Raw genomic sequence first — 23,472 nt, 5'->3', positions numbered from 1 at the left:
ACAGTCCACACCCAAAATCAGCATACCCCATTCAATTGACAGAGTCTATTGTGTTGTGTCCTGCAGGCTGCAGGAGAAACTCCTCCCTCTCAATCAACATGGCCATGTGATATCCTGGGCTATTGTGTGTATCTCTGAGGTGTTAATGGTTCTCAGGAAAAGCAAGTCTTTTGAACTTTTAATTACATAAGGCCCCCTTTTGTTCACTGCACAGTTCTGCAAGACAGCTCTCCTGTCAGGATTTATAGTACGCCAGCGCCGGTCAGTGTCCAATGCAGGTACTGCACCTATTTTTGACAGCTGTCTTGAATTAATACATTTCAAAAAGAAAGGATTTTACTTGATAGTATATGATCCTTGCTTGACCTGGCATTGATGTGGATCTGCAGTAGAGTAAAGTAAAACACTCAACCATAGTTAGATTTTTGTTTGGTGGTTTCGGGCCCATGATCTTAGCAATTTTTGACATTAATAAAACGGATTTTGAACAGAACCATCTTTCTTTGCAGTGGTGGGTGGCAGGTCAGGGGACCATTTTGGTGTGCACGGTTCTCCTGGATTCTGGCGCAAATGTGGGCTTTTCCGCCATCTTGGATTTTCTAAGCCCACAGCACCAAATGTTGCAGCTTAATAGTTCAAACGTGGGTCAAGACACCCAACAAGCCCCCCTGCCCGACTGTGTTTTGATTTCAAGTCGTGGGGGAGTCGGGTGCAAAGGATGTTTTGATCCACGTGCTGGGATGTCCGCATCATCTTCTTCCGATTCCGCAGATGACAAAGTTCAGCATCTTTTCCTCCATCAGGGTGGATCGATCGGTTCTCCTCGCCGGTCCTGATGGGAGTATTGGGCGGTACCCCGGGCACCTCGGATCTTTGCTCCCGATCCCCAGGTCATCTTCCGTGGTCAGACTCCAGGTTTTCTTTCTCCTAGGATGACAAAGCAAAGCGGCAATACCTATTCGTAGACATTCCTCCCCCACTATTGATATAGTGGGGCGGCATATACATTTTATAAATCAATAGACATTTACATTCTTATTTAAAAAAAAAAGATATAATCAGAAGACATTTTTATTCAAGAATCATAATATTTTAGAGACTATATGTGGGATATTTTAGGGTTGGAACTGAATTACTCTGGAGCGGCCCCCTCTGGTATTGCAGAGGACTCCTCCAGTTGCTGCAGAGTGTGCCTGGGATGGCAATACTTTAACTGATTTATATGGACCCACTTGTCTTCCCCTTCTGCCAAACTACCTTTGGGGATGCAGATTTTGTAGGCAACTGGGGAGATCTTGTCTATAATCTCAAAAGGTCCCTTCCATGTAGGCAAACATTTTCGCTGTTTGGCCTGGTTTCTTTGGAAATTGTATAGATAAATCCGGTCTCCCACATTGTACTCTTTCATTGTGGTTTTCAAATCGTAATGGGTCTTCATGCTATCAGCTAATCTTTGTAGATTCCGCTGAGCATAGACAAAAGCATGTTGAAGGTGTTTCCTTAAATTCTCCACATACTCATGAGATGTGGAGGCATTTATCAATGTCTGCTCTTGGGTCCTGTAGAGAAAATGCTGGGGAAGCATCATCTTGCGTCCAGTCATCAGCTCAAACGGTGACATTTTAGTTGCAGATGAAGGAGTAGATCTGAAGGCCATTAGGACCAGAGGTAATCAGATATCCCAACTTGGCCCAGAATCTGCCACAACCTTTTTTAAGATGCTCACTATGGTTCTGTTGTATCCCTCTACTGCACCAGAAGAGGCTGGCCGGTAAGCAATATGTAGCTTCCTTTTAACCCCCAGTATCTTTGTCATTACTTCACTGGTGAAGTGGCTACCTCTGTCGGACTCAATTCTTTGGGGTAGACCAAAATGCAAAAAGATGTGGTTGATCATCAGGGCAGCTGCTGTTTCTGCCTTGCAGTTTGGGGCCGGGAGACATTCCACCCATTTAGTAAATAAGCATGTCACTGTCAACATGTACTTATTCCCAATAGAGGAGCGAATCACGGGGCCTATGAAGCCGATTTGCAAATCTGACCATGGCAGTGTCATCCCCCTCTTTTGGAAAGGCGCCCGGTGTGCGAGGGATGTCGGCTGAAATTGTGCACACACAAGACAACCCTTCAAATATTGGTTGAGGTCCTGGCCCATGTGTGGCCAGTATGCAACCTCTCTTAAGATTTCAAGTGTTGTGTGAAACCCCCTATGACCGGCGGTGGCCGCATCATGGGCGTGACTTAACATCAGGCTTCGGAATGAGGTAGGAACCACCCACTGATCATGGCCAGCTTAGGATTTCCTTACCAACAAACCGTCTTGGAATCAGAACATTTTTGGACATTTCATCAACACTCTAAGGTCCTCTTTCCCAATGTAGGTATCCGTCAGGGGAAAGTTTTCAGGGTCCTCAATGTGTTGGTAAAACTTACCAATTATTGGATCCCCCTTCTGAGCCGTAATCAAATCAGCATCTCGGGTCTCCTTACTCCATTGTGCAGTTGAAAGATCATTGTGAGCATTTGTCTGGGACCTAGTGATAGCAGTGACCTGGATTTCCCCAACAGGGACTCAATCTCTATTAGATCCCCTTGGATGGCCCTGGTTTTGGCCAGCTGATCAGCTAAGTCATTTCCAGTTTTGTCTGGTCCCTCTACTTTGGAATGACCCTTGATCTTCTTCCAGTAGATGGTCATCCCATTCGAGGTGACCAGATCATCAATGTTTTGAATCAACTTCCCATGTTTTAAGGGTTTGTTATTAGCACATAACATGCCTCTGGTTTTCCAATTAACCAGGTGCTCCACAAACCCGTTCCGTACATAATCTGAATCTGTGATTATGACCAGTTCATGGAGTTGTGTTGGACAGCAGTGAGGATGGCTTGATACACAGCCATCATTTCTGCCACCTGACTACTTCGGGGACCAATTTTGTACCCAGCGGAGGGTTCTGGGGACTCCTTCACCCAAGCATTCCCTACGCCGGCCAACAGTTCTTTTTCGCCGTTGTTGTCAACATGGTAAGAGCATCCATCCACATAGACAGTGGGCATTCCCTCACACTTGTCCTCTTCAAAGACTTTGTGTGGGGAATTAAGGTATGCCTCCATGTTGTCCTTGATTTTTAGACTTTCGTCCTCGAGACAGTTTTCTCTGGCACAATCATGCAAGTCAGCCAGACCTTGCGCGAGGGGACTCTTCTTGTTTTGTCCATATCTGACCTCCACAGGAAAGCCTTGCATTGCCAGAATCCAGGAAGTAATTCAGGAATTACTCACATTTCCGGGCCGGATTCTGTCACTTTGGAGATATTGAAGAGGCTGGTGTGGAGTTTCCACTATGATGTGTTCCCCCTGGATGAACGGGCGGTAATTCTTCAATGCCCACACAGTTGCCAGGAGTGCCTTGTCACAATCGTTGAATTTTTCCTCCACAGAGGATAAAGTTTTGCTCGCATAGGAGATTACTTTTTTGACCTTGTCATGCTTTTGGTATAATACTGCCGTCAAGCACGTATTAGAGAACCCTGTCTCCAGGAAAAACTCCTTGTTTCCGACAGGGTAAGCTAGGCAGGGCGCTTGTGAGAGGCTTCTTTTGAGCTGTCTTACTGCTTCGGATTGTTCAGGACCCCATTCCCACTTGACCCCCCCTTCAAGAGATGAATCAGGGGTCTGGTGATCTCTGCCTAGCCCTCAATGAACTTTCTGCTGTAATTAGTCAGTCCAAGGAGGCTCCTTAGTTCCCGCAGAGTTGTGGGGTTTTTCAGTTTCTGGAGTGCTTCCACTTTCTTTTCCTGGGGACAGAGACCCTGAGGAGTAACCTCATGCCCCACGAAATTAACACGGGTTCTACACCACTGTGCTTTCTGAAAGGAAAGTCTTGCTCCGGCGACCCTCAACTGGGTCAGAACATAACGGATCTCTGCTATATGTTCCTCCACAGTTGAACTTTTGATGAGGACATCATCTACATAAGCCAGGTTACCCCTTGCACCCAGGTCGGGCATGGCCTTATGTAGGAAAATGTTGAATTCATTTCCGGAGTTGAGGTATTCGAAGGGAGTCCGGGTCCATGTGTACTGCTGGCCACCAAAGGTAAAAGCCAGTTTGTATTTTTCCTCCCTACTGACAGGCACGGTCCAGTATCCATTGGTCAGGTCTATTGCAGTGAATACCTGTGACCCCTGAATCTGGGCCAGCCCTTGGTCAATGTAGGGCAGAGGCCATCGGGAAGTATGGACCCGTTTGTTGAGCTCACTAAGGTCGGTGCAGAGTCTCCACTGGCCGTTTGGCTTCAATATTCCTAGCACCGGATTGTTGAAGGTGCTGTGGACTGGACAGATTATTCCCCAGAACTCAAGGTTCTTAATTATTTCAGTAAGGACTCCATTGATGCGAGAGGCAAGCAATATTGCTTCACAAACACTGGAGTCATGCCAGCGTCCGTGGGAATTGTTGTTGCGTGGATGTCGGTGCGACCACAGTCATATGAGTCTACCGCAAAGAGATCTTGGAAATCCAAGAAAACTTGTTTCAACTTTTGCTTCTGTTCCAGAGTCACACAGGCATCAGCTAGGTTGACTCTGTCTTCCACCATCTGCCTGAAGCCTGGAAAGACTTCTGGTTTTGCTATCTCAGCGGCCTCCTCCAGCTGGGTGGAGATGTCCCTGGTCATAGTGCTGATTTGGACTGGAGGCTTCAGGTGGGAAAGGCAGCCCTCATGGACCTGGAAAATCACCTCATCCCTCCTGAAGTCACAAGTCACATCTTCCTCACCATAAGGGCAGGAAGTGTACACCAGGAAGTTCCCCCCATGCCGGGTAAAGATCCTGTCTGGTGTTGTATTGTCATCGCTATCACTGTCAAAACTGTCCTTACAGTTCATTTCCTAAATCAATGGAAAAATGTCAGTCATCAACCGCCATTCCAATAATGGTGCCTGCGGCTAGAGTAATACTCTTTAAGTCGCTGTTATCCACCTCTATTGGAATGGTGTCATGTTCTATGTTGACTAATGGTGTTGGGTTTACCCCCAACCCTTGCTGTTGGAGAGAATCATTTAGATGAATATAAGCATCAGGGTTGTTCAATTCTTGTCCTCTTTTAACTTTCACTTCCAGGGAGAATTGTCGGGTCCTTTCTGGGATGGTGACTTCCTCTTTAATCTGAATTTCAACTGCATAAGGTAGCAATTGAGCTGACCTAAATGCTTTTTCTGGATCATCAAAGCCCATGGGATTATCCGCTAATCGGGACCAAGCTTTGAAGTTTATTAGGTCCAAACTAATGGCAAAGCGATTGAGAATGTCACTGCCTAAGTAAAAGGCGGCAGTGACGTCTCGCACGACCCAACAATTATGGACTATGCTCTTGTTGCCAATGGAGATTTTGAGCATACACCTGCTTGGCAGGAGATTTTTCGATTTGGGTGTTTCCAGATCGATTTCCCATTTGTCTATCAGTTTGAATGTGGGAATGGCTGGATCTTTTGGGAGTTGGCGGAACATGGCTTCCCTGATGAAGCTCTTACCGTTGTTCACACACACTCGGGCGAGAACAGAGTCCTTCCCATCATTTAACTGAACAGGGATGAACAACTGCTCTCCAATTTGCTGAACATCAGCCAGGCTCTGAGCTGATTTCACCTCTTTCTGGACTATAGGAGTGGGAGTTTCTGATTGTGGATTAGTAAAGAGTGTTTCCTTCCAGTGTGGAATACCACCTTAAACTGGAGGGAAGGTTGATTTTCAGAAATAGAGAGGACCCCCCATCACCAGTCTGTTGCCCTACTGCTATTACTGTCACATCTGGAATTTGGTTGTTCTGGAAGTGAAATTCTACTTGGTCAGATTTTTGTTCAACCATGTGGCAGGTGCCGTTTAAACTAACATGGTTGACGCTCTGTTTCAATTTTATTGGTCGGCTAGTCTGGGTCCAGAGGACCTTGTTTACTCAATCTACTAGGGGTGACAACCTTCTCAGGAGGTCATTCCCTAGTAAACAAGGGGTGCCCTCTGGAGTCACTACTGTGACCGGGTGTTTCACCTTGTGTCGCCCAATTTTGATGTCCAAATCTGCAGTCCCCTCGATGGGAATTTCCTTCCCATCAAAGTTCTGGAGTTGTCCAGGAAGAGAGGTGAGAGGAATACGGTAATTCTCCCCCCTTCCTGCATTTAGTTCATCAAAGGCCCTTTTGGACAGAAGAGTAGCTTGGGATCCAGTGTCCACCAGTGCCAAAATTGTACCCTGCCCCTGTACTTGTACCGGGGCATAGTATCTTCCCTCCTTCTCCTCAAGGGGGCACAGATAATGTACATTTTTGGACAACTAGTGGGCTAATTTTCTGGTTTTGGACATTGTGAGAGAAGAGATCTGGGCAAAATTCTGTGGAGAGTCTTGGGAATCTGAAAGAAAAAGTTGGCAACTGGATATGGTTTTGGGTTCCCCTGGTTCCGGTTCTGCCCCCCCCCCCCCCTTTTTGGAGGCAGTCACCAGGATGGGTTTGGACCAGCGTTTTTTGGTATTGTTGGTTCTGGGATAGGATGATGGGCGGCAACAGCTCGATCCCCACATCTACCCAGTCTATTGATTCGGTTTTAGGTTCCCCTGGTTCCGGTACTGGGCCACCCCCCCTTTTTGGAGGCAGTCACCAGGATGGGTTTGAACCAGGGGTTTTCGGGAATTGTTGGTTCTGGGATAGAATGATGGGCGGCGACAGCTCAATCCCACATCTATCCAGTCTGGATTGGAATCCCTTGGGACCCATTTTTCCTTGGGAGGAGTTCCCCCATCTCTGAAGGAGAAGATCCTTTCCCCAGGATCCTCTTGGGATCCCTCTCCCTCAAACTGGAAGATCTGTACCTCCTCCACAAAATGGGTCTGTTTGGGTCCTTTGTTTCTCCTACCTCCTCTCTGCTCTTTGGGTGGCAGACTTTCAGGGGTAGGAGATTTTGTTTCTGGTTCCTGGGTTTCCAGGGGCTGTTTACAAGTGGGGAAGGAAGCTTCCTCCAAGGCTTTACACCCCCCCTTCCCCTTGTGCCTCCTCCCTGGGAACCAGTAGGTTATCGGGGTGCTGCCCCCGTCATTGTTCTGTTGAGCCCTCAGTATGTGACCCAGATCCCGTGCCATATTTTGGACCTGGCGCTCTAACTGTGAAACCCGCTCAGGCTGATACGGGGTTCTGTTTTCTCCCCGGGGCTGATCCCGGGAAGGGTAGCTATCCCTTCTCTGGTAATACCCCGTGTTGGGAAGATTTGGGTACCCCTCCACCCTTGGCCTCCCCTCTCCCGGATTCGGTTGTCTGGGCTCAGGGAATTGGGGAGAGAAGGATGGATGATTTTGGGGCTGGAAGTTGGGTGGATACCCAGTATTTGGTGAATTTCTGCCCTCCTGGGGGAAGTGCGGAGGGACGTTGCCTGGGTTGGGCGCTTGGTTGGATCCCCTCCATTGGGCCGGAGGAGTCCACACATAACCCAGGATTGGACTGTTTCCCTTGTAGCTGGGACTTACATAGTCAGGGGAGCGAGTGACCCCATTTGTGGGACTACCTCCTTGACTCCCTGTCTGTGACTGGCCCGAGGGCCTTCTGGGCTTAGAATGATTCGGTGCCGGCAGGTTTTTAGGTCCCCCCATCTCCAAATCTAAAACGGGGGTAACCTTTACCTCTGCCCCCTTGGCAGCAGCAGGGGTGCTGTTGGTTTTGAGGATTTTGGGCTGATTCTTATTTTCCACTGGTTTCTGCACCTCATAGATGCGGGTGGCTTGCTCAATGACCCAGTCTAAAGATATTTTGTCGTGAAAGTCTCTCACGAGCTGGGTCAATATGTATTTGGGTAAGGCATGGAAAAACGTATTAACAAATTCTTTACTGTCTGTGCGTACCCTTTTCGTAAAAAAGCACGTTTTAACTCCTGCACAAATTCATGTGGGGCCTGATCCTCCCCACATTGCAAATTGTAGGTTGCCTTGCGAGCCTCTTGGGGATTTCTGTTAACAGAAAAATGTTTCAAGATGGCCGCCCTGTAGGTGGACCATCTTGAATGATTTTGGTCCTCCAGGCCCGCAAAGAAACTGGAGTATTCTGGGGAGAATGTCCATTTTACATACTGAATGCAGCTACTGCTGTCTTTCAAATGGAAAGTCTCCATCATTTGCTCAAAAAGCTCCAAGTGTTCCCAAACAGAATACTTGGCATTCTTGTGATAAGGGGTGATGACACTCCTTATTGCCTTGATCTGCTTTAAGGGGTCCTTAAGCACGGCCCTTTTTTGCCTTATTGGCATTTTTGGTTTGGGTAACCCTGGTCCACTCATCCTCTGACTCAGAGGCACTGCTCCCAGAGGTGCCCGTCTGATCTTCCAGGTTTTCGCGGATTCTGCGAGCCTGGGAATGGCTGGCAGAATGTGGGGACCTAGTCTCCTGTGTCCTGGGCCGCTCAGAGGAGTCTTCAGATCCCTCCTTGCTGCTAGGATTTGATGGGTACCCCCCACTGACCTAACTGGGCAGAGGTTTTTAGGATGCCCTTAGTGGGCCTACTTTCCTGGGGTTCCCCACTAAATTTCACTGTGCTTGAGTGCCCATACCTGGATGCCAGCCCATCCATTCCTGGGAGGTACTGGCCTATGAACTTCATACTTTTGGCTGGATAGTAGTCTGCCCTCCCTGTGGCCCTGTGCTCATGTGCGCCAGGGGACATGGGGGCGGCAGAGTCCAAGGACTGGGAGAGATGAAGGCCTATGGTACTAGGGCTCCTGAGGTTATGCTCAGGTGTTTCCCTTTCCCAGCGAACTTCATCTTTGTCAGCCCCTGCTCCCTGTTGCAATGCAAGAGCCAGCACTTTCAGTTCCTCAGTTAAGGCCTTACTAGACTCTATCAGTCTCTCCTGCATGGCTACCTGTTGCTGGAGCCTATCATTGTGTTGACAGAGAGCCTCATTTTCTCTCTGCGCTTCCTGGTTGGTCCTGGAATACTGGGCCAGTCTTTGCTGCAGGAGGGTTACCTCCTGAGTCCCATCCCTACTGGCCTGTTCCTTTCTTGCCAGAGCATCTTCCACCCTCCTGATGTGCTTTAACAAGTTTGGATGCTCTTTTTGGAGGTTACCCAGTCCCTGGAGGGCCAAGTGATTTTCTTCAATTTTATCTTTTAATTGGCAGACTTCCTGGCCTAAGGTGTCCCTTTCCTGACTAAGAGCCTGCATCTGTGCTGCCAGGTCGTCCCTCTGCCTTTGAAAGGCACCAGCTTTCTGGCGTTCTTGATCAAACTCTGCCTGGGTATCCAGGTATTTCAAAATCAGTTTATTGCTCTCTGTCTTCTCCCTACTAGGTGGCTTTGCAGGGTGACTACCTGCTCTGCGCATGCCCTATTGAAGTCCAGTTGTGGCTCCAGCTTTTTCTGACTCTGCAGTAGGGCGTCCAAACCTTCTTGGTACTTTTTCTGCAAGGCCAGAAATCTGGTATCCTGGTCAGACTTTTCCTGTTGCAGGATATCCATATCCTCCTTCATTTTAATGATGTATTGTCTACTCTGGTTTTCTGACTCCTGGCTTCTGTGCAGTCTCTGCTCAGAAGAGACCAGGTCAGATTGGGCCTTATCTAATGCCATCAGTTGCCTATTTGCCAGATCTTGGCCTTCAGCACATTTGTCCTGTATGGCTCCCATATATACATATAAATATGCCGCTATCCTGACAATCTTGTCATGCTCATCTTTGGCTTTAGGGGCCAAATATAGTTCACTCAGGGCCACATGTAATGGACCCTGATCTCTCCATATGTCTGACCCTGTTTCAGTGATCTGGGGTGCGATTTCCTGCAACCAGACTGCCTGGTCCTGATGAGCCCACTCACCTCTCACAAATAGCCTATGTAAGAGGTGCTCTCTCGCTATTTTGATATCTACCAAGGTCGTCATTCTGGAAATTGATTTCCTTCCTGACTTACAGAAATGTGTATCTTATTTTGCAAAACAGACCGTTTCCTTTGAGCATTCCTTTGAGGGATGTTTTTACAGTGTAACACGGCGTGGTGATCCAACAGGATTATGTATCCTGTCAGTTAGCACACCATATTAATCTGCACAAGTGATAGATCTAATCCAGAATCCCCAGCTCGAGCCCCCAATCTGTTAAGTGACTTCAATTCAGCAATCCCACTAAGTCAGTGCCTCGTCTGGGACGCCCAAGGGAAGCCCTTATTTATATATTTTAATGACAAGTTATACTCTGGATGATAAACCCTTATATAACGCCCCTCTCTTTGAATCCCCCTGACCTCACTGAGCCAAGAAGTAGGTTTGTTTTGCAATTTAAAAGATTTATTGGAAAAATTAAACAATATATATATATCACACTTTTATAATAAATTAATATTTGATAGCACCCTTATGAATATAATGTTGATCAACAATAGATAATCTGACACTAGCACACTACTTTACAATCAATGAGGAGTTAGTATAGGAAGGATAAGGTAGCAGAAAATACTTTTATGGTTTCAAGGAAAAGCAATGAGAGAAAAATGCAGCACAGAAATAAACTTGATATGATTTCAACAAAAGATAATATGATCACTATTTCTTTGACAATTCCCTCCCCCCTATGCAAGATAAGGAGATGGAAGGAGGGGCACACAATTCTCAGGAATACAAAATGCAATACAAATTTCCAGTCCCCCCCAGCGAGCCTAGAGGAAAACAGGTATGATTTTAAAACAGGCAAGATCCTTTTAAATGTGGTGGCAATGAAGTGAAAAATATGCTGAAAATGCTTTTAATTCTCTCTAGAGGTTCAGGATGAGTGAGAGATACTTTAAATCAGTTCAGGTCAGCCCTACCAATGATTCAGGGATGGTTATCAGGTTGAAAACGGGATTCAGTAATGGAAGCAAAAGACAGATATTTTTACACGTGGTTGAAATGAAGCAAACTGTCAATTCGGGGCACTTTTTTCCGGTGTGTCGATCGTGATTATGGAGGAACAAGTCGGTTTTAGGCTTGTTGGAAAGCTTATAATCTTAGCTTTAAGATGAAAGTTAAACCACGTTCCTAGCACACGCGGTTTAAAGGATACGGACGATTTAATGGAGGTAGATTCTCAAAATAAAAGTAAAGCTCAGAATGACAGATGACAGTTTTGCAGAATGGACACACGATTTCTTATGATGCAATTCTAAATAGGTTCAAATAGTTTGAATTAGATTATTTTAAACTAAGAGATTGGTTTTGCACAGTTCTGGCTGAGTACTCACACTATGAATTTGAAATAGGCCGTCAGGTTTGGACTGTACTCCGGGCAGTTTCTGGTACTGGTTCTCTGGTTCTGGATCTGTGGTTCTGGTCTGGTCTGTGGTTCTGCTGTCGGCACTTCACAGCGGTCTGGTCTGTAGTTCTGCTGGTCTGGATCAAGTGGATTCTTGATACAGCACTGCTTTCAGGTTCTGCTACCGGTTCTGGCAAAAGTTCTTGGCAAAGATCCAACAGCTTGCCCGGCTGTAGAATAGTTTGGTTGGATTGCTGGATTCTGAAGGCCTGCTGAGAAGAGTTCTCAGCTTGTGGGTTAGGCCTTTGCTTTAAGTTCTGTAGTCTATCTGGAGTCTAAGTTCTGGATGTTCCTTCTAGATGTTGTGTGGTCTGGCAAAATGCTCCGCAAGAAAATGGAAAATGAGTGTTGCCTGTCCAAAACAGTCTCTTTTTATGTGTTTTGAAAGTGGGTGGGTCAGCTCATTCTGCATGCCCAACCCTCTCATGATTTGATAGGTCAAGGATTCTCTGTGACCTGATTTGAGAAGGCATAGTGTGTCAGAGTGAGTCAGAGTCTTACAGTCTATTGAAGAAACGCCTCTTTGCTTTTACTTAGAAAATACATTTTTCAAAACTAACATGTTTCCCAGATACACACGTCGTTGAAATTACATACACATTTCACAGATTAATTTAAGATACAATCTCGCCCAACTCTGATCCCCCTCAGAGCCTGGGTTCAAAAATGGCAACATTTTGTGCTTTTTAGTGACTTTCGCCCTATTGGTTTTTCCTCAAAATTTACACAGACCTGCACCCCTTCCCTGAGCATGTTACTGGAAATTACTATGTCTCTATCCTAAACACAGTGTCTGCAATATTAATAAATAGCGGGGTTCGGTCCCAGAACACCGCACAAAGTGGACTTTGGTCTCAGATCGTGAGGGCATTTTCCATATTAAGGACCCCCAAATTGTACATTTCTGTGAGCTTAATACAAGATTTTATAAGCAATTTAACTTAAAGATATATTTGCTGCAATATGAATCCACAATCCAGTCTGACCCGCCCCCAGAAGCTTGGTGAGTCAGAGATCACAGGCCTCTACTTCTTCCAGAAGACTTGTTTACAGTCCACACCCAAAATCAGCATACCCCATTCAATTGACAGGGTCTATTGTGTTGTGTCCTGCAGGCTGCAGGAGAAACTCCTCCCTCTCAATCAACAGGGCCATGTGATATCCTGGGCTGTTGTGTGTGTCTCTGAGGTGTTAATGGTTCTCAGGAAAAGCAAGTCTTTTGAACTTTTAATTACATAAGACCCCCTTCTGTTCACTGCACAGTTCTGCAAGACAGCTATCCTGTCAGGATTTATAGAGTGCCAGCGCCGGTCAGTGTCCAATGCCGGTACTGCACCTATTTTTGACAGCTGTCTTAATTAATACATTTCAAAAAGAAAGGGTTTTACTTGATAGTATATGATCCTTGCTTGACATGGCATTGATGTGGATCTGCAGTAGAGTAAAGTAAAACACTCAACCATAGTTGAATTTTTGTTTGGTGGTTTCGGGCCCATGGTCTTAGCAATTTTTGACATTAATAAAACGGATTTTGAACAGAACCATCTTTCTTTGCACTGGTGGGTGGCAGGTCAGGGGACCATTTTGGTGTGCGCAAAACTGCGCGGTTCTCCTGGATTCTGGCGCAAATGTGGGCTTTTCTGCCATCTTGGATTTTCTAAGCCCACAGCACCAAATGTTGCAGCATAATAGTTCAAACGTGGGTCAAGACACCCAACAAGCCGCCATGGTGAATGGAGCAATTACCTCCCCATTCCAAGGTTGGCCGTGGCGGTAATTCCCCATTCACCATGGCCCTTCCCCATTCCCATTGAGCCCCCATAGGGCTCAATGGGAATGGGGAAGGCGCTAATAACGGTACTGCTAATTGTGGTACCGTTATTAACTCATAAGTCCCTTTGCGGATCCTGTCCTTAACGCCTGGTAAAACCAGGCATTAAGGGAGGACCTGCAAAGGGACCTCAGAATAGGGCGGTAAGGGATTACCGGCACCATTGCCCTTACCGGTACCGGTATTCCCTTACCGCCCGAGTCGTAATGAGGCCCAGAGAGTGTGTATTGCCTTTGGAGCAGGCGGCAAGCCAGTTTGTCAGATGATGCACCCGAAGCCCTCCACTTCCTAACAGACTTCCATGATTTCCTCATGGAAGTCTGCCACTGTCTACACACTCCACTTTTCTACTACAGATGTGCCCGCCACACACCCTCTCCCTATCGGAGGGGTGGAACTAATATCTATGTTGTCCCAATTGTAGGATGCATCTTATACACCATACAACCCCCTCTGTATGGGCATGCGCACGGCGCTGCACGTTCATGCAAGGGTACACTCACATGCTCTTAAGATCCTTGAGTCGTTTCAGTGCTGAGCCTTCCCCCAAGGCCTGCACCTCCATCAAGGACCGTGCTTGGAACCAGGCAGACCTTTGCGAACTAAGCGTCTGCAGGATCTCCTCGTTCGTCCACTTGGAACTGGTCTCAGCCCACCTGCCCTGCGCTCTAAGGAGTGTGGCAAGAATACCCTTATCTCACAGAGGGAACTGAAAATCTCACTGGGGCCTCCACAATGTACCAGAGAACCTCCACCAAAAGTAACTCCAGGGAATAAAAGTAATTTTAAAAAAGAGCATCCACGGAGCAAGAAATAATGCAAATGTTTTGGACCCAACAGCTGGGAAGCACGGTTCAGACAGTCCTGTGGAACTGATCTGAATGAAGTAAGCTGTCAACCCACTGCTGTTGAACAATTTATACATAATTTGCCAAATTAACGGCCAAGCGTCAGAAATGTGAGGCGGACAAATCTTGGACGATTTTTCAACATATGCCATTTTATTAAATCATAAAAGTTATCAAACGCCTCACTATCCCTATTCTGCCAAGGATTTCCCGGCATATCGAAAATAAAGGGAAAGACTCTAGCACAGGATGTCTGGCCCTCACACTTAAACAGCAAATAAATAAAGAAATATATGGCAACATCAACAAATTACATTCACAGTCTGTCTTGACAACCTGGGTGAACTCCCTTTCCCAGGTTCCAATGTAATAGAGTTCAAAAGCAAGGCATAAAATAAGCAGTGTAGCATAGCCATTTGATATGCAATTCTGAACGGTTTGATAATTAAACTGACATTTGTGCAGCAAATATAGCTATTTAAATTACGCTGTTCAATAAAGCACAGCTCACCCTGCATTCCTCTCTTGCTCTCAGTGCTCTCTCCACTCTCTTTTCTCTGTTCACTGCAAGTTCAAATGGGCTTATGTAGAGAAAGAGAGTGCCGCAGTACTCCTCTCCTCCACTCTTAAGTGTCCAGGGCCTGACCGGGGAGTGCTAGGCAAGCTATTTTTTCTTTTTCAAATAATTGAAAACCAGGTGTAATTGGGATGATACGATTAAGCTAACTATATCCTCTCTGGCAAAGACCAGTATGTGTTAACTTTAGTTTCTTTGAAAAAGATAGTCCTGTAATTCCATTTCTAAAAAATAAGCTGTTACATAATACATAATTACAGTATTGCTACTGTAAAACACTATTGTATCCAAGCTTCACAGTAAAGTTTAGGTTAGTTTATCTAAATCTCATAGTGTCAACTATATTTAATTTTTGTTGGGGAAGATGCATCATGTTGATGAGTGAACAACTTTCACAATGTACATGATCACACGGCCTAATGCTTATGATGGCAAACCTAGTTCTGTGACCTACTGATTTCATACATCTGTACAACTGGTGCTCAACCCACGAGCTGATCCAATACTCCTTGACATTCTATCTTATCACCCTGTTGCTTTATACCAGCTACCCTTAAAGTGAGATGGAAGTAAATCACAATATTCCACCTAGTTTTCACAGTTCTCTGCATGCTCCGCAATCCACTGTTACGGCCTCATCACGAGTTTGGCGGTAACCCTTAAATCGGGTGGTAGAGCTGTTACCGCCGGATATAAGGGTCCGCCAAATCAGGGCTTTGGCCTATTTCTCCCCAGCTCTGAGCTGGGGGGAAATCCGCCGCGGTATGAGCGCGAAATTTCCCATTGAGCCCAATGGGGAATGGGGCATTCCCGAATGGGCTCAATGGGGAATGGGGATTTCCAAATCCGCCAAACCTGTGATCTGGCGCTAATAGCGCCGGTGGGTTTGGCGGTAGGGCAGATAGCGCCAGCGCCATTAGCGCCGGCGTTACTGCCCAACTCGTGATGAGGCCCTTAGTCTGCTCCTTTCTTTCGTCTTACATAATAAATGCACAAAGCTAACCAGGTGTTTACGCAAAGTAGTAATCAATAGTTCCATTCAGTTGGTACATCTACAGATCTACTGCAATGCCATACACTGTAGTTAGCCTCCAGAGCTCGCTTTGCTCTATGATTGTGATTGCATTATATATTGGAACCTGTGGGAGAGAGCAGACCAAACTGTTTTCATAGCCTTTTTATCATATTTATTTATTTGTGTCCATTCATACAGCTAACTATTTACATTTGACAGACATTAATCCAGGGCTTGCAAGGTCTACCTGCTCACTTGCATAGTCGATAAGATTTTATGGTGGGTGAGTATCATTTCCAGGGGATGTTTGAAACTTATTTGTAACATTTGCTTTGCAGTAAATGTCAAAAAAAAGTTTCACTGTGCATGGCTGGCCTCTGGGTGGCAGCAGTGTGCCAACTATAACGTACGTTTGTGGTGAAATGCGCCATTTTACAGAAAGCATGTTTTCTCTTTTTGTCATCAGTTGCTGTGTGTCAAGTGCATTTCTCTTAGGTCGAGTAGGTAAACTAAGTTACTCAACCTGCAGGTCTAGTGAAACATTAAAGAATTTGCAAGGCTTGGCTCATTTTACTAATGTTTTACTTCAGCGGTATACAATAATGCTGTGTTGATGCTCATTTTATGTCTTGGCTTCAAATCGTTTCTGGTGACATTACAAATATGAGTAAAACATTGCTGACCAAATTTGCTTGCTAATCAAGAAAACTTTAATTAGCAAAGTCTGCTACTCAATATTTGAAAACTAATACATGTCATGACAAGGAATACAAAAGCAAACAGCGAAATCTGCATTCTGTAATGCTGTCTTAGTTCAGTACTTAACTCCTTCAATGTCAAAGTAAAGTTCTGTTAACCAATGTTCCAACAACAGAAAAACTCCATCCCAGTTCCTCACAATAGCACCAATGTTATTCTTGTCCACAATGCTTTGCCACAACTTCCAGTTGTCCAAAAAGAAATGCCACAGTTCAAAAAGGAACAAAACATGACTTCTGTAAATGTTAGTGAAACCCAGATCTTGGTAAACAATTGATATGTTTCTTTTCACAAAATTAGGAATCACAACAGGTTTCTTTGTCAGGATACAAGGCATACATTAGTTTCCAAAAATTGATTAGCAGAGTTTGCTAGTTAAAGTTGTATTGCTTAGCAAACAGACCTATTTGATTAGCAATGTTGTACTAATATTGTTAACGTCACCAGAAGTTATATGTATTGTGTACATGAAATTGAGCCGGAATAAAGCATTTTTGCATACAGCTGAAATAAGACATTAGTGAGAACAGTTAGGACTTGCAAATTCATTAAAATTCAGCTAGACTTGCAGGTCGGGTAACTTAGTTTACCTATTCAACCTAAGAGAAATGCACTCATCGCATTTCAATTTATTGTCATCCGTTGCTATGGGTTATCTGTAAAATGGTGCATGTCGCTACAAACCTGCTTTATAGTTGGCACACTAATGCCACCCGAGGACAGCTATGTCCAATAAAAGTAAATGTTCAATAAAAGTTTCAAGCATCCCTTGAAAATGGTACTCGCCCTCCAAAAAGTCTACTTGACTATGCAAGTGGGCAAAAAGACTTTGCGGGCCATGGATGAGTGTCTGTAAAATATAAAGCGTTAGCTGCATGAATAGACAAAAATAGATGAAAATGCTCTGAAAACAGTTTGTCCATCTGTCTCCTGCAGGTGCTAATTTATAATGCAATCATAATTCTAAAGCACATTGAGCTCTGCATGCTTACTAAAGTGTAAGGTATTGCAGTAGACCTGCAGATGTAGCAACTGGATGGAACTATTGATCACTACTTTGCGTACACATCTAGTTAGGTTTGTCTATTCATTATGTAAGATGAACGAAAGTAGGAGACTATGCAGAGTGGATGGTGTAGCAAGCAGTGAACTGGGCAAACTAGGTGGAATATTTGTAGTTTGTGGTCATCTCGCTTTCAGAATAGCTGCTATAAAGCAGAAGGCAGATGTGTATGGAATCAGCTCATGGGTTGAGCACCAATTGCACAGACGTATGCAACCAGCAAGTTACAAAACTAGGTTTGTGATCATGTACATTTTCAAAAGTGTTCACTTGTCAATATGATGCATCTTCACCAGCAGAATTCAATATGGGATTTAGATACACTAACCTAATCTTTACTGTAATGCAGGGAGACAACACAGTGTTTTACAGTGTCAATACTATAATTACAGTGTCAATACTATAATTATGCTGTAAGGAACAACTTACATTTTTAGGATTGGAATTGTATGACTGTCTTTTAAAAAAAATATAAAGTTAACACATACTAGACTTTGCCAGGCAGGATATACTTAGCTTAATACAATCATCATTAAAACTATCGTCCTGATTACTTCTGGTTCGCAATTATTTGAAAAAGAAAACAGCAATTTATGACTAGCACTCCCACAGAGGCCTTTGGCACTTAAGAGAGGAGGAGATGATTACTGCTGCACTTTCTCTCCATTAGCGCTTGAAGTGAACAGAGTACTGACGGCAAGAGAGGAATGCAGTCGCTGTGCTTTGATTGAACATGGCAACTTAAATAGCAAGCTTTGATACACAAGTGTCAATTTGATTAGCAAACCTACAGAATGGCATAGCAAACTGCTATCGATCCTGCTTATTTCATGCCTTGAGGATGACTTCTTAACACTTCTACTTCAACCTCTACATGAGTTTACCATGAAGGCATACTTTTTGGCCTCTGTTTTCTGCCTTCATTTGTGCCACTGTAGTCTTAAATCTACTGCATCAAATATACCACCACAGCTTTAGTACTTTGTGATACTACCACAGCTTCAGTACTTTGTGACACCATCACAGCTTCAGTACTTTGAAATGTTAAACCGGTTTTGGTTATGACAAGAATCACTTTATGTTAGGCAAAGCACTCTTCCTCTGAGTGTCTCTTTTCCAAAGGGGCAGCCTCTTTGCCTCTTGTCCACCTGCAACCGATAACAACCTAGAATTGCCTTTGGGACACACTTCTCTCTTCTTTCTATTATCTTTGGCAATGTAGGTTGTATCAACTCCAAAGAATTTTTATGAGTAGCAAGTTTCCTTTCCCCAACCTGGCCTTTATCCCTCTGTCTACTGTTAGGCAGAATAATTACCCAGAAGATTTGTTGCCACTCTCTTGGCTTCAGGTAATACCTGCATACTTGTATTGTAAGCAATGCTGAGATGCTATTGCACTCACCTATTGCACTCACAGTATGGGTTAGACTGTTAATTGGCTTTGAGAAAGGCTGGTTTCAGTCTTAATTGGGGAAATAACTTGTTCTCTTCAACTTAAATAACGATTAAACACTTGACTTCACTTTGTTAGCAATTGTTGACTGTGGAAATAAAGATTCAGATGTTACTCTTCCTCCTAGAATTATAATTAATTAGTCACACGCAACCACTTCTTCAGATGTTTCACCAAGTTTTAAGTTCAACATTTGGTCTTTAAAGCGTTTGCTCTTCACGTGAGTGAAAGAGAATACCCGACCACACGTGAGTGCTACAATTCAAGTGTTACTTTGTAGAAGACTCAACAATCAACTTTGACCACTCCTGTTCATAAGCAAGTGATTGTTTAGCTGGATACTGTTGCTAGCAGTGCTCATGAAACGAATCAGAACATCTGGCTCAAATCACCTGATTCAGGGTTCCTTTCTCCATGTGTTGCACAACTTATACAACTTCTGGAAGTACTTGGGACCCACACCCTTCCTTGCTGAAGGTGTCTCCGGCCTGCCCACTGTGAGAAACCTGAGGGCGTCTCACTTACTAGTCCCGAGAGATATGTCATCCAGGTGGCCAGACACAGCCATTGCTATTGGATCCAGTTCCTGGGGGTGGACCAGTGCAGGAATATCACCTGGATGGGGGGTCTTCAGGGAGTGCATGTGGGACACCGAAGGCTGAGATGCGGAATCCCCTTCCTTATGACACCTTTTCCCCATCCTGTCCAGTAGGATACTTATAAACTCTAGCCCCCCCTCCTTTTCCTACACAAACACTTTCTCACCCCGTGATCGACAATGGACTAATATCAGAGCCGTTTACCTGACATGTCGCAACACAATGGTCAGGCAGAGTCAGGCAATTGCTGACAACTACACACACCTGACTGCCCTTCCCCTTCCCCACTGGGATAAAAGGCGGTGCACAAGAGCACACTTTGAGCAAGGCTGAATACACAAGGAAACCACTATTCCAGGATGGCAGTTCAAACGGAGGAGAAGGAGGCAAGACCTGCAAGGACGTCAAGGAGGGAGCTGCCCTTGTCCTTTTCACCCCAGACCCGCAAAGCCTCCAATGAAAGAAACATAAAATCGGGAACCGCAGCTGGCAAGTGGTATGACGGATGTCAATGGTACATGGAACCCTCCTGCACAAATAGCTAGGGCGGGAAGACATGGTTGCCATCGTGGTACCGTCCTCTGCTCCAACGGCAAAAGAAACGCCAACGAGTTCAGCACAGCCGATGAGTCAGACAAACCTGATAGTGGGCCGGTCTGCGTTAGACTCAAGGTTGCAGTGGCAACATTAAGAAGATTAAGAGGCCGAGGTCTTTTGTGAATGAACTTGGTACCCCTCTCCTGAACGAAGAAACTGTGTTGAATAACAAGGGGTAAAGAAACTACAAATACCAGGAGGCCGATGTAAGCTGTCAAGGTGATCATACACGTTCAACCAAAAACCCCTTGTACAATCGAAAGTCCTTAACACATTTTAGAAGTTTTTCACGATAATAGAATTATGAAACTGACGTTTGCACCCGACTGAGGGAATTGGGAGTAAGGAGTTTCACCCCTGCGGAAGGGAACACTGTGCAAACTGATTATTGTGAATAAATACGCCCTTTCCATAGGGTAACAAAGTGACCGAGTGAGATGTGATCGTCCTTCGGAAGTCTTTGTTTAAAGTTGGCAAGTGCTGTGGAAGGTCTGAGCCCGGATGAGGGGGATCTAACAAAAAGGTGGTTGTTTAAAAAGACATTGAGACTCTTGAATTTTACAAATTAGCAAATTGTGATTCGAAGGAGGAGAAAAGCTGTGAAGAAGCTAAGTGAACACCATTGTGACGACAAGTATGAACCTGACTGAGGGATGTCCACAGTGAATGGTTGGTCTGAGCCCGATTGAGCGAGGCTAATAATTGAGAGGAGGATTGGAGCCCAGCTGAGGGGATCCAAAGGTGAAGAGTAATCACCCGATAAGAAGGTTATCCGAAGGAACTTTTATTTTGTTGTTTTGACACATTAGGCCTCTGAGCAAGAGACTTTGCATGAGAAGAAACTTGGGTACAGAAGGCTCCGATATAGTGAAAATTAATTGTGAGCTTGTGCTAGAGAAGCCCAGACGTGCGCTCTGCTTAAGAGTCCCGCCTTGTCCCGTGCTAAACACGTGGGGAAGGGAGACTCCGGCCGTAACATCCTGACTTATCATTTTGTGAAGACTTCTTTCTTTTCTTGTGAACATTATCCCACACTATTTTGTAGCATAGTAGTAAGGATTGGCAATAGGTTTTCATTGTAAAGGCCCTTTCTATTTGACTAGATTCCACTAGGACTGTATTCTAATTATTTGATGGTCGTAGCTTGCTCTCATCGTAGATTTAGGTTTAGATTAGGCGTTTATCTCACCCACTTTACAGTTTAATAAACACTCTTGAGCTGTGAACACTTGTGTCTGTATTGCTTTGATACCATGCCTTTCTTAGACCATGCAATTAAGGAGCCACACTTGCTACTGAAACGGATTAGTTTTTGATTTTGCAATAATATCGGCAATATATTTAGCTATTCTTTTTTTGTTACACGTGTCATACTGATTTAAGACTGATTTTCCAAACAAAGTTGACGTATGCAAAGATCATGCCTGCTCCATGTGTAAGTAAAAGTGAACCCTGCTTTTGCCCCATTTTTACCAGTGCCTCAGAAAAGAAAAAAAGAAAATTTAAAAAAAATTAAATTAAAAAAAAGAAAGAGCTTCTACTGACTTCAGACATCATCGTTTTTTCTCTCTGTTCTTTTAGTTTCCTGTACCTCCGACTTCGACCACTTACGGCTGTGCATACCTACCACTGCCCTCCGTGACTGCGAAGAATCACATTTACAAGGTAACTCTTATCATTGAAAGGGAACCCTGTCCACAAGGATATCCTTTTATACCAAATGATCTTCCATTCCGCTGAATGCATCTGAGCCTTCAAGCATTGACTGACCCTGTGGTCGCACTGAGTGCACCTGAATGTATTGTAATGGCTTTCAGTGTTGTTGGTGCCTGAACACCCACATTCGTCTGCATAAGACATTTTCTCCACCCACCTCAGAGTGGCCTTTAAGTCGACGGCCACACTACATTACACTCGCTGGTGGTCATCTTAATTGATCCCTTGCACAAGGTTGCATTTAGAGTCTGTTTTTGGTCAATGTTGGGTTCTGAGATATTTATTGACTTGCTATCGATCCAATTCCAGTACAATCCAGCTAAAACCAGTTTCATCTTGGAACTGCTACATAACGTCTAACGCTGTCTCTTGGTTTAATTTTGCTGTGTTTTTTTTTCACTTTGAATTTTCCTTTGTTGCTTTTCATGAAAAATGTCCAATGACCTAAAACAAATATGATGCAAATGGATCCAGTTTCAAGTGCTCATTTCGGCCAGGGCGGCCACTGGCCGTGCACATCCTTACCGTTGTTCCTATCAAATCAAACAAACATTGGCAAAGCCAACATTTTTGGCATTTGAAGTTTATTGTATTTTACTTTTATAGAGAACAATACAGTAAATAGGTGTGCTGTGCTTCCCCGAAAATTCCCAATATGTTTTCAAGGTAATGTTTTTAGTTATGGTGGAATGATAATTTTTCACTGCGGGGCACTCAAGTCTTTTTTACTATGTCTACTTTGCATGTTATGTGTAAGCAAACACCATCTTGCAGACATTAGAAAACGTTTAAAGTAAGCATGGTGAGTTAGGGTGGCAGAGTAGCAGTGAGCTAATGTGGGATGGAGCGTAAGGAAGTTATGGTGCCAGAGTAGCGGTGGGCTAATGTGGGATGGAGAGTAAGGAAGTTTGGGTGGCAGGTTAGCGTGAGCTAATGTGGGATGGAGCGGAAGGAAGTTAGGGTGGCAGAGTAGCGGTGAGCTAATGTGGGATGGAGCAGAGGAAGTTAGGGTGGCAGGGTAGTGATGAGCTAATGTGGGATGGATTGGAAGGAAGTTAGGGTGGCAGGGTAGCGGTGAGCTAATGTGGGATGCAGCGGAAGGAAGTTAGGGTGGCGGGTAGCAGTGAGCTAATGTGGGATGGAGCGGAAGGAAGTTAGGATCACAGGGTATCGGTGAGCTAATGTGGGATGCAGAGGAAGGAAGTTAGGATGGCAGGGTAGCGGTAAGCTAATGTGTGATGGAGTAGAAGGAAGTTAGGGTGGCAGGGTAGCAGTGAGCTAATGTGGGATGTAGCGGAAGGAAGTTAGGGTGGCAGAGTAGCAGTGAGCTAATGTGGGATGGAGCAGAAGGAAGTTAGGGTGGCAGGGTAGCGGTAAGATAATGTGTGATGGAGTAGAAGGAAGTTAGGGTGGCAGGGTAGCAGTGAGCTAATGGGGGATGTAGAGGAAGGAAGTTAGTGTGGCAGAGTAGCAGTGAGCTAATGTGGGATGGAGCAGAAGGAAGTTAGGGTGGCAGGGTAGAGGTAAGCTAATGTGTGATGGAGTAGAAAGAAGTTAGGGTGGCAGGGTAGCAGTGAGCTAATGTGAGATGTAGCGGAAGGAAGTTAGGGTGGCAGGGTAGCAGTGAGCTAATGTGGGATGCAGCGGAAGGAAGTTAGGGTGGCAGGGTAGCGGTGAGCTAATGTGTGATGGAGCAGA

General features: G+C 44.9%; 1 protein-coding gene across 3 annotated transcripts in view; it reads left to right on the top strand.

Annotated features, from left to right (window-relative positions):
* The window catches only part of LOC138580127 (putative DBH-like monooxygenase protein 2), a 548,912-nt gene that overhangs the window by 93,941 nt on the left and 431,499 nt on the right, over nt 1-23,472 (top strand). For all 3 annotated transcript variants that reach the window (XM_069650422.1, XM_069650425.1, XM_069650423.1), the window contains exon 4: nt 21,640-21,723. In XM_069650422.1, the coding sequence (XP_069506523.1) occupies nt 21,640-21,723 (84 nt within the window). The remainder of the gene's footprint in view (nt 1-21,639; nt 21,724-23,472) is intronic.

The sequence above is a fragment of the Ambystoma mexicanum genome, chromosome 3p (assembly GCF_040938575.1).
Source record: "Ambystoma mexicanum isolate Mex_15411 chromosome 3p, UKY_AmexF1_1, whole genome shotgun sequence".
Classification (NCBI taxonomy): domain Eukaryota; kingdom Metazoa; phylum Chordata; class Amphibia; order Caudata; family Ambystomatidae; genus Ambystoma; species Ambystoma mexicanum.
Note: the sequence above shows the minus strand (reverse complement) of the source record. Positions and strands in the feature narration are given on the sequence as shown.